Raw genomic sequence first — 12,494 nt, forward strand, 5'->3', positions numbered from 1 at the left:
AAGTTGTGACATAGCGCAGTTCAAGTCTGACTAATGTCTCTACACACACAGTCACAAACACAATTACACACAACCAGGTCATACACACAAAATAAAGCAGCAAGATATACTACATCTAAAATATCAAAGGCCTCTCTTCATCTCACTTGTTTCTACACATCCGCTGGGGGTCTGGAAACACAATGAAAACCTGAAGGCATTACTGCTAAAACAAACAAAGTCAAATGGGTATGTTATAATACTGATCACAACAGAAGTGATCTGTGAGTGTGTTGTGCACACAAAGCTGAGCCTGTTAAATGAAATAGAATACATTGATAGAAATGTTTGTAAAACGCACACGATTCACTGTTATGCTGAAAAGGGAATCTTGTCTGTTCTATACATTACATTTCTACTTGCAACATTACAAACATTGCTCACCATGAAATAACCTCAGGTAGTAATTTCCTTGTTCCAAAAGTGAAGTTAACTACCCAATATGTGTTGTCATGATCATTCAGTTAGAGTTGAAATCCAATCCAGATATAGTATGTTTACACTGTCAACAGGGGGCAGAGCTGCAGACATAAGACTGCAGTAGAACACCTAATGGTGGAGCAGGACCCATTGGTGGGTGGGTCGTGGCTGATTCATTGTGTGCCATGTCTTAAGACTTTGTCCAGACTAGAAACACAACAGCTTTAGAAGGATTATAAAAGTCAGAGAGCCCCTCCAATAGGACACTTTCCAAACACATACTCATACGAAGGGGGACTTCAATCTAACCCATATTTTAATAAGGCTTTGTGTATCAATGAGAATCTGTAGACATCACTACACAATGCTCTATAAGTACAGGCCATCCCATTTTAGTTCAACATAAGTTCATCCGCTTGTGCTACAATACCAATCAACTTGTGAATTTGAAAGACCTGGGAATGTTTCAAAGTTTTCACGTCTTCATAGAGAACAATAGGTTACATATTGTTGTTTTGATTAGGTTACATAATCAAAACAACTATATGTGAACTAATCCAATTAATGTCCTGTAGAAATGAGCTTTGAAAACAAACTCAGAGGATTTGATCATGGAGTTCTGTTGCCTCAGGCCCAGTTACATACAGACACTTTGCTCACATTACACAAAATGGTATTACTCTGGACTACACAGAGGCCCTTTACATACAGAATTGAACATACCTGAACTACGAATGTGAGGAAACAGTGTCATCTACTGGGCAGAGGAAATAAAAATGTCACTACCAGACCTTAATGAGATCACCAGCAGATCCTGTGAGTTACTGCACTGAGTACAGAGGGAGATTGTCAGGGTTTCTTTAACGCCACGCATAAGATCAAAACTCCCAGAAAGCTGAGCTCAAACTCAGATTAAGACTCTGATACAGTCTGAACTCAGGAAACAGTTTAAGACATTTTGAACAACAAACACGTCCTGGCTGGCTATGAACCTCCTCAAAACATCTTTTGAACTGTTACAATGAAGCCAATAAGTATGATATTTTCCTGATGAAACCCCACCAGTCCTGCAGCCCCACCCCCCTCTCCTCTTCCCCAGTAAGCATGTAAAGAGATTCCAGAGATCCCACGTCCTCCCTCCCCTGCTCCCTCCCAGAGACTGAGTGGAGGCCATTCTGTCTCCTGGAGGCTGGGGCACGATGGAAGTTGTAAAATGAGCAGAAAGGCCAAGAGAGACATATCCAAGAGGACAGTCCAGCAACATCACATGACCTCACAGCATGAGTTCTGCTTCCGTGCCTGTTGGATAGAAAACACAGACAAAGTGACTGATTAGCGATTACAATATCAATTTCACACTGAGAAGGATACATATGTAATGGAAATTAGTCTTAATAAAAGAGGTTTGATAAAGTGTAGCAAATTAATTTGGGATAAAAGTAGCCCAAGTTTAATCTAAGATGCTGTGATTATTTGAACTGGAGAGCGCAGTTCACAGTCACTACTCACAGTCTTATAAAAGACTTTAGACTGGTTCCCCAGGTGTTCAGACTTCTGCACCAGGTCATCCAGCTTCTCCCCTCTCTCCAACAGAGACTCCATGGTGTTGTGCTGCAGAGACAATCACAGCCCAGTCCACTTCATATACAGCATCCTACCAACCACAGGCACTAACAGTGTCAGACATGCAGTAGTGCAAGCTTCCTACACGGAGAAAAATGTTCTAAGCTTATCTAAAGTCTCCCCATTACGTGAGATGTTTTGGAGTTGTACGCGGGTGTTGACTAAAGTGTCTCACCAAAATGATTTTTGTCTCGTCTAGCTCAGCCTGCACTTTGGTCATTGCATCTGCCTCTCTGGGGTTCTGAGGAGAGAACACAAATTCTGTCAAACTTTCACAATCATCCAAGAAGAAACATGATAGATTCAAAGTAGGGTTGGTTATTCAAGTGTTATTTTATTAATCTATGTGCAATGTACACTACCGTTCAAAAGTTTAGGGTCACTTAGAAATTTCCTTGGTTTTGAAAAGCACATTTTTTGTCAATTAAAATAACATCAAATTGATCAGTAACACAGTGTAGACATTACTAATGTTGCAAATTACCATTGTAGCTGGAAACGGCTGATTTAATTAAAAAACAGAATATCTACATAGTCGTACAGAGGCCCATTATCACTGGACAGGGGAACTCTGCCTAGAAGGCCAGCATGCCGGAGTCGCCTCTTCACTGCTGACATTGAGACTGGTGTTTTGCGGGTACTATTAGCAATGTCTACACTGTATTTCTGATCAATTTGATATTTTAATGAACAAAGAAAAATATTTTCTTTCAAAAACAAGGACATTTCTAAGTGACCCCAAACTTTTGAACGGTAGTGCATGTTATGTGTCTATTTCAGAGACAGGATGCCATGTGTACCTGGTATTTGGCCAGGTGGATGTCCAGGGCTTTGTAGTTGATGGTGTCTGGGTTTCCAGATGGCCAGTCTATACTTTCCACTTGCCTGGAGAACTCCTCTAGCACCTACATGATCAAACATCAATCTATTACATAAAAAAATAAAGCCGAAAGGGCCTGGCGAGGAGCAATAACTTTGGAAGAAACCTTGAGAGGAACAAGACCCAGAACAGAGAGTAATATTCTTCACTTGTTGCTAAGGAGGTAATGCACCTCTCTGCAGTGTACCCACTTTGTCTAGTAGTGTGAAGGCGACTCTTTGGGGGTACTCGCTGTCTGCTATCACCACTGCACTCAGACTGTCATTCCGTACATACACATGGCACAGGTACCCTGGAGGGAGGAAAGGGTAGAAATTATAGGTGTTCTCACATAACAAATAAAAACTCCCATATGTTATAGCCCAATGTATCAGGGCTTAACCTTGTTCTTTGACTGAGGCTCGGCTGCCGTGTGCAGAACGCTCCACAATCAAGGCGCTGGTGAAGGTCATGAACTCTTGGACACTGCCAAAACCAAACACAAACAATGGTGAAAACATTGTTGGTGTTCTTGTCAATTCTAATGAAGTCTAAACCCATGACAGGTTTAAGATAGGCTATTATTAATGACAGGGGCGTTAACTTCTTCATCTGCCTTGATGTACAAGTTCAAATCAGTGAAGATGGAGGGAAGTAACCCCCTTAGACTATTGAGATGCACCTCAGCCCATGTGCCAAGAGGAAGACCCACCTGGAGCGCTGGAAGAAACTGAAGGAGGAGAGGTCATATGCGGATTTGAGGAGATTGGATTTAGTCGCTCCTTTGTGGAGGACGCTTAGGCTGTACAGCTTCATGATGATGCAGACAGTCCCAGGGTTAGGACAGTCCCAGGGCGTGTCCCAGCGCAGCAGCCTAGAGGTCTCAATGCCTACATGTCAAGAAAAGGCACACAAATTCAAATCACATGAGCCAAACCATCCGTACAGCCACACAATACATAAGCTGCAAGGTAGCTTACTGTCTACTACACACATACTCTACAATCCAAACGATTGCTGAACTAGCTAACGCTACCACGATAGACTAACGTTTATCGACATGTAGCTACCGTTCTCGCCATATTTCTGTGCTGCTTGCTAGCTAACGTTAGCACAATTGTTGTTGTCAGCTAAATTAAGTGCCAAGAACGATGGAGCTAGCTCAAGTTCCCTTCTCGTACTTACTTACCAGAGAAGACTGCACGAAACGGTTTGCTAACTATTGAGAATAAAATACCAACTGAATTATTCCATAATAACTTAGTGAACCACCTGTAGGAAGTTATCAGTATTATGACCAGCTCGTCTCTTTGTAGCCACACCAACCACGTCACAATCGAAGCAATGTCCCACAGGATAATTGTTCCGGAATGCAACACGGCCTCATTACAAATCTGTGTACATTTCCTATTTCCAGAACGCTTGTGCTTGAGATGTGAAAAAAGTAAGCATAGGCCAAATACAGAAAATGTTGTGTTGCGTGTAAGCTTACTATAAGCATTTTTTTACGTCTATTTGCTGAGCGGTTCAAATAAAATAAAAATAAATACATGGTACACAATGTATATTTTGTTTTTATAACTGATTTATGCATAGTTTTAACAATTTCAGCCAGCAGCAGGTAGACTAGTCTTATTTCCCATATCATCTACAATCCCAGCCACACAACCAAATGTACAGATCTATTTGTGCCTATATAATAAATAGTCTACTACACTGTGTGCACAATTATTAGGCAAGTTGTATGTTTGAAGATTCATTTTATTATTGAACAACTACAGCGCTCTCGGTCAATCCAAAATGTTAACCTCAAACCTGAATATTTAAGAAAGTAAAAGTGAGGTTTTGGCTTTCTTTGGAGAATATCTGTGTGCACAATTAGTGTGCAGAATTATTATGCAACTAAATGAAAAACGAAAAGTTCCCCATCTCACTTGTTTATTTTCATCTGTTAAAGTGAGAATAATAAACAAACAACTCAAAATGTATAAATAAACATTCCTGACATTTCAACAACAACAAATCTGTGACCAATATAGCCACCCTTCTTTTCAATAACAGTCATAAGCCTTCCATCCATGGAGTCTGTCAGTTTCTTGATCTGTTGACGGTCAACTTTTTGTGCAGCAGCAACCACAGCCTCCCAGACACTGGTCAGAGAGGTGTACTATTTTCCTTCACCGTAAATCGTCTGTTTAAGAAGGGACCACAAGTTCTCAATAGGGTTTAGGTCAGGTGAGGAAGGGGGCCATGTCATTATTCTTTCATCTTTAAGGCCTTTACTGGCTAGCCACGCAGTGGAGTACTTCGATGCATGCGATGGAGCATTGTCCTGCATAAAAATCATGGTCTTCTTGAAAAGATGCAGACTTTTTCCTGTACCACTGTTTGAAGAAAGTGTCTTCTAAAAACTGGCACTAGGTTTGGGAGTTGAGTTTGAGTCCATCTTCAACCCGAAAAAGGTCCAACTAGCTCATCTTTAATAATACCACCCCATACCAGTACCCCACCTCCACCTTGCTGGCGTCTGAGTCGAAGTGGAGCTCCGTGCCCGTTACTGATCCAGCCACGGGCCCATCCATCTGGTCCGTCAAGAGTCACTCTCATCTCATCAGTCCATAAAACCTTTGAAAAATCTGTCTTCAGATATTTCTAGACCCAGTCTTGACATTTCAATTTATGTGTCTTGTTCAGTGGTGGTCGGGTTTCAGCCTTCCTTACCTTGGCCATGTCTCTGAGCACTGAACACCTTGTACTTCTGGGCACTCCAGGTAGGTTGCCATTCTGGAATATGATAGCACTGGAGGATAATGGCTTCCTGGTAGCTTCACGTTTGATTCTTCTCAAATCTTTGGCAGTTAATTTGCATATTTTTTTCTCAACACGGTTCTTGCGACCCTGTTGACTATTTGCAACAAAACGTTTAATGGTTCTGTGATCACGCCCCAATATCTTAGCAATTTCAAGAGTGCTGCATTCCTCTGAAATACTTCTTACAATTTTTTGACTTTTCAGAGTCAGTAAAATCTCTTTTTTGGCCCATTTTGCCTGAGGAAAATAATCTGCCTAATAATTATACACACCTTGATATAGGGTGTTGATCTCCTTAGGCCACACCCTCCCTCATTACACAAATACACATCACCTGATATGCTTAAATCCAATAAGCATTCCAGTTTATACAGCTTGGAGTTGGGAAATATGCATAATAATGATGATATGGTCAAAATACTGACTTGCCTAATAATTGTGCACACAGTGTATAGGTACTGGCCTAAATTATGCTGCCTAATATTTTCCTGTATTTATTTTCTATAGGCCTACTGTAACATGTCAACAACATAGGCTGCAGGTAGCCTCAAGGTTAGAGCACTGGGCCAGTAACCGAATGGTAGCTGATAATGGTTACCCTGGCTGTGACCCCACTCCCTGCTGGTGTCTCAGGCATAGCTCTGGGAAGTAGGGATGCTGTGGGTAATTGGTAATGATGAAAGGTTAGCATGTTTTGGATATATTATCTTTGAGCCTCTGTAACTTTCTCACTCATCATTATTCACAATTCATTCCTTCATTATTATCTGTAATCATGGTAGCATCCACATTAATGTACTAGTGTTCAGAAACATATTCTATTCTTATTTACAATAAAAGTGACTCCAAAATGCCACATGATTTACCATTCATTTCTATTGGACACAATATAATCCGGAACACAACCAAAACAAACTGCAAATGCATCCAAGAAGTTTGGAGAGTCACAAGCTCGATGTATGTAATGATAGCATGCTAGGAATTTGGGACCATACTCAACTTTTGACTGCTTTAATACACTATAAGTGAATTGGTCCAAATACTTATAACACCTTCAAATGGGAGGGACTAGATACAAAAAGTACTTTAATTTCTAAATGGTAAAACAGACATATATATATACATAAAACATTTGGGGCTCTATTTTGACAATCTTAATGCAATGGTAAATCTAAACACTTGCGGTAGAGCTATAAATCAGGGGGTGTGTCTGAAATATTTTTTGCTATTTGTACAGTCGGAATTATTAGCGCAATAGCTGGCGGTGGCTCAATGGCCAATCAAAGTGTTCCATGGCTTACAGCTGCATGTATTTGTCTCAAGTTCTGTAGGTTATTGACAGTCTTTGCATTATCATCAACTCCAATTCACCTGGTGGCAAGGAATATTCTCATCCTAGTCCATTGCGGATTAATACTACAGTTTATTAAATAGCATAGGCAACAGTAGCGACTTGTAGAATGGCGCCGGAGAGGATGGCTGACGTTTTACGTGCTCCCAACCAACTGTGTTATTTTGTTTAAAAAAATTGCGTTGTTTGTACAATTTTTTTACATATTTTTTACTTATTTTGTACATTATGTTGCTGCTAACATCTCTTATGACCGAAAATAACTTCTGGACATCAGAACAGTGATTACCCACCACGAACTGGTAGCAGCTTTTTCCTTTAACAAGTCTGAAGAGTCCGACGTGAAGGATATACTGCTTTCCTGGGAACAGGCCCAAATCCTCATAATTTGCGTGAAGAAAAGATAGAGAAAAAGGGGGCGGAGGTCGGGCTGCCTTCTGAGAATTTGTAGGTGAGTGAGTAAGCCCCCACTGCCATCCGTCCTATTGGCAAACATGTAATCATTGGACAATAAAATCGATGACCTACGAGCAAGATTAAACTACCAACGGGACATTAAAAACTGTAATATTTTTTGTTTCACCGAGTTGTGGCTAAACAACGCCATGACCAACATACAGCTGGCGGGTTTTACACTGTATCGCCACGATAGAACAGTAACCTCTGGTAAGACAAGGGGTGGCAGTCAATGTATATTTGTAAACAACAGCTGGTGCACGATATCTAAGGAAGTCATGAGGTTTTGCTCGCCTGAGGTAGAGTATCTCATGATGAGCTGTAGACCACACTATCTACCTAGAGAGTTCTCATTTAAAAAAATCGTAGCTGTTTACATACCACCACAGACCGATTCTGGCACTAAGACCGCACTCAATGAGCTGTGTACCGCCATAAGCAAACAGGAAAACGCTCATCTAGAGGTGGCGCTCCTAGTGGCCGGGGACTTTAATGCAGGGAAACTTCAATCTGTCTTAGCAAATTTCTATCAGCATGTTAAATGTGCAACCAGAGAGAAAACAACTCTAGACCAACTTTACTCCACACACAGAGACGCATGTACATAGCTCTCCCTTGCCCTCCATTTGGCAAATCTGACCATAATTCTATCCTCCTGATTCCTGCTTAAAAGCAAAAATGAAGCAGGAAGCACCAGTGACTAGATCAATAAAAAAATGGTCAGTTGAAGCAGATGTTAAGCTACAGGACTGTTTTGCTAGCACAGACTGGAATATGTTCCCGGGATTCTTCGATGGCATTGAGGAGTACACCACATAAGTCGCTGCTGCTACTCACTGTTATTATCTATGCATAGTCACTTTAATAACTCTACCTACATGTACATATTACCTCAATTACCTCGACTAACCTGTGCCCCCGCACATTGACTCTGTACCGGTACCCCTGTATATAAGCCTCGCTATTATTTTACTGCTGCTGTCACGTCTGCTCCCGCTCTTTCCCTTCCCGCTTGAGGGCGCCAGATTACCCTGCTTCACACGTTCCTGCCATCCATTACTCACAGTTGCCCTCCCTCGTCACCTGCATCAGCGATATTGGACTCACCTGGACTCATTCATCACCTGTTAATTTCCTCCCCTATATTTGTCAGTTACCTAGCCCTGTTCCCGGCTGCTTCATTGTATTGTTTTTGTCTTTGACGCTGTTCCTGTCTCGTGCTATGTCCGTTTATTATTAAACGTTTACTCCCCGTACCTGCTTCGTCCCTCCAGCGTCATTCCGCGCGACAGCTGCTCTTTAATTATTTGTTACTTTTATTTCTTATTCGTATTTGTTTAATTTTTAAAAAACTGCTTTTTTGGTTAGGGCTTTTACTGTAAGTAAGCATTTCACTGTAACGTCTACACCTGTTGTATTCGGCGCATGTGACAAATAACATTTTGATTTGATTTGACTGATAGCAAAACAATCCCCTGAACTCAAATCCAAAATGCTTGAGTATAGATCCAGATTAAACGTTTTAGCGTCACTGTCCAAATAAGTAAAGGAGTGTATAAAACCCCCACAAATTATTATTATTAGGCTTATTAGGACAGGTCATGAGTAGACAGTGACCTATATATTGGGTATAGGCCTTGCCACTTCTGATTTCTCACCACTCTCATTTGTTGTTTTCCTAAGTAATTTTGCTTAATTTAACAATTTCCTCCTGGCCACTTAACTCAGTGCTAAGTGCTTTCCATACTAGAAGTGTGCAGATAAATTATTGACTCCCAGGGCAGCGAATTGAAAACGTTGGGCATGGAGACAGTGAAAGAAAGCTATTGTGAGCATATGTTGATGGGGTGGTTGTGGCAGGATGAGGGGTGTTTCCCCCCCTTTAATCTGACAGTTTTAGTTGCCATAGACATTGAGAAAAAATAGCAGCCTAGTTAATGAGATGTAGGCTAAGAGCTTTGGAGGTGTATGTGAGATTGTTTTCTCAAACAGAAAAGCAATACAACATTTATTTTTGGATATACATTGAGGTTACTTGGATGGAGATTATTTGAATGTTAATGCTACATTTTTGGATCTGAGGACCATGGTGACAAGGACTTGATTTTATCTGAGGTTGAATAGTTTTTTATGGCCAGTACACTTCTGTTATTGATGGCCGCAGTAGATGCGTCATGAACTGCAAAAGCGCACAAATGAATAAAAAACTTTAATTTAGGACTAGCCTATACAGACTTTTCCAGGCATTTGAGTGAACACTTTTAACTGAAATAGTGTTTGTTTATTTATATAGGCCTTTAGTGTGTATTATTTTACAGAATAACTAGCCTAACAGCAGACAATGTTGGCCACTGAGGAACTGGTTGGACATAAATAATTTGGACACTTCTCAAACACATGTTCAATAGGCCTGTATTCACAGATGAAGATCATTTATTTTAAGTATAATATTTATCTTCACGGTTTCTGCGTTCTTTATGTAGCAACTTCAAGACCAACTGCTACCTTTTAACCTGCTCTCTTAGCCCAACTGGACAACACGCTTACTATTCCACAGCAGACAGCACCCATGACCGGCAGGACATGTATGATATGGATCCTCATACGATGGATAAGGTAAAAAATATTGGGATAATCTTATCCATTGAATAGAAGATTCCCTGAAGGGACACTTTAAGTTGTCCTATTTAGAAAGTCTCTGAAATCTCACATCATTCCATGGCAATGGAAAACCCTACTTTCTAGCAAACTGAGTTTTAGCAGCATAAAAATAAATCATTGCCAAAGTCCATGAAAGCATGAAACAGGGTATCAGGGATAAGGTGAATATGAAAAATGAATTATCAGGCTATTTAGATTACTTGCCTACAGCATTTAACATTCTAAATGTGGCATTGTACAAGTAGTACTATTTTTGTTTTACTTTTGAGAGATGACTCTCACAATTTTTTGTTTTTAAGAAGGTGTATGTGTTAGCTGAATGACTGTAAACAGTTGTCATGAATAAAAAGTGAGTGGTTTTATGTGGTCTTATCTGAGGAGTGAGGCAGGTAGCCTTGCCCATCAGGCCATCTCAGCAAACAGCCCAGTAGGAGAGCTCTAACTGGGTTAAATTAGCCGTCATAGTCAGCTATGGAGAAGTACTTGGCACACATTCAAGTTCTATCCATAAAAGGACCTGACACCAATCAAACATGGATGGATTTGTCAAACAGCAGCATGCATGCATGCATGTGTGTGTCTGTGTGTGTGTGTGTGTGTGTGTGTGTGTGTGTGTGTGTGTGTGTGTGTGTGTGTGTGTGTGTGTGTGTGTGTGTGTGTGTGTGTGTGTGTGTGTCGTGCGCCTGTGTGTGTGTGTGTGTGTGTGCGCCTATGTGTGTGTGTGTGTGTGTGTGTGTGTGTGTGTGTGTGTGTGTGTGTGTGTGTGTGTGTGTGTGTGTGTGTGTGTGTGTGTTACAGTAACACCTATAGCATCATTGCCCAGGGTTATACAGGCAGGTTGAATTAAGGTCCTCACCTCTTTTCTGATTTATGTTGCACATGTGCATGTTGGGGGGTGGGGCTATTCAATCAAACTGTACACACAATAAAACCTATTCTTCATGTTTGAATTCATAATACAGTACAATGATTTATTACACAAGATTATACTGATAAAGGATAAAGAATATGGAACGTTTGAATGAACTCAATCTCTTATTATTGTGGAAACAGGCCACGTCAAATATAATCTGGACTTGTGCCAGCCTCCATTGAAGATCTTTGTTCATGCAGTTTTGTACATGCATGAGCTACCAATTAACTTAGCTAATTCAGTTTTTGTCTTTGAGATTCTCCCTGTAAGTGCTAGATAAATGAAAGCGCTATTTGAATTAAATCCCTGATTAATCTCCTGATAAGGCGAGTTGAAGTTGACCAAGTGTGTGTCAGCCTGTTGGTAAGAGTTACTGTTGCATTTATTCTGAAGCCAGGAGATCCGGCCACTCAGGAAAGGGTCACCAGAGCTATTTTTGGAGTTGTTTTTGACAGTACCATTGGTCATGTCTAAAATGAAACCTTTCCCGGGTGATAAGCACAGGAGACCTTTACCTACAACGCTTCATTATTGATTTTATCGGTCATTCAACTTTGCAGTGCGCTAAATTTAGATGCTTTGACATCTAATATTGACCTAGTTAAACAATGACTAAGACTTTGACTACAGCAATATTACACTCTTTATACCCGTGTCTGATCTGCCTCCCTATGTGAAGATATCTTAGTACTGTAGGTACAGACCTACTGTAAATCATGTTCCTGTGAGAGGCTTCTGTTGAACCCAATGAAATAGGTCACACCTTTGCCACGTTTTGTAAGCAAACACAGTCATCTATGAATTTCAACTATTTCTATGTCAATGACTAAGCTCAAATGGCCATGTTACCTGTTCTACGAAACAGACAAACTTCCAAGTCAGGCCATTCATGCCATCAAATGGATACAAAGTGGAAATTAATGTAGGCTACTGGTACTAGAAATTCTGTTAAATAGCAACAGTAATAATTAGCTGTATGCCTTTTCAGAGGTTTTAGTTTTGATCAACCTTACCCTGTCTGATAAAATGTATTTTTTTGCCTGCTTTTGGGTTTGTCATTACGCATGTGAAAGATTTTCTCACTGCAATACTTTCTGTTCAAATTGACCTGTGGTGATAATTCACATTCTATAGTGTAGCAAGCTACAGTGCCTTCAGAAAGTATTCACGCCCCTTGACTTTTTCCACATTTTGTTGTGTTACAAAGTGGGATTCAAATGGTTTGAATTGTATTTTTTTTTGTCAACGATCCACATAAAATACTCTGTAATGTCAAAGTGGACGAAAAATTTGAACATTTGTAAAAAATGTATGAAAAATGTTACACTAATACATCTTGAATAGATACTGTAAGTATTCAA

At 40.4% G+C, this 12,494-nt stretch overlaps 1 protein-coding gene across 3 annotated transcripts; it reads right to left on the minus strand.

Annotated features, from left to right (window-relative positions):
• Positions 1-742: 742 nt before the first annotated feature.
• On the minus strand, positions 743-4,316 carry ykt6 (YKT6 v-SNARE homolog (S. cerevisiae)). Of its 3 annotated transcripts, NM_001141187.1 has the most exon segments (9): positions 743-1,259; positions 1,745-1,758; positions 1,969-2,070; positions 2,258-2,323; positions 2,883-2,987; positions 3,154-3,254; positions 3,345-3,427; positions 3,654-3,831; positions 4,214-4,284. In NM_001141187.1, coding segments are annotated over 8 exon segments (621 nt in total). In that variant the 5' UTR covers positions 3,758-3,831; positions 4,214-4,284; the 3' UTR covers positions 743-1,213.
• Between the last annotated feature and the right edge of the window lie 8,178 nt (positions 4,317-12,494).

The sequence above is a fragment of the Salmo salar genome, chromosome ssa24, assembly GCF_905237065.1.
Source record: "Salmo salar chromosome ssa24, Ssal_v3.1, whole genome shotgun sequence".
Taxonomy (NCBI): domain Eukaryota; kingdom Metazoa; phylum Chordata; class Actinopteri; order Salmoniformes; family Salmonidae; genus Salmo; species Salmo salar.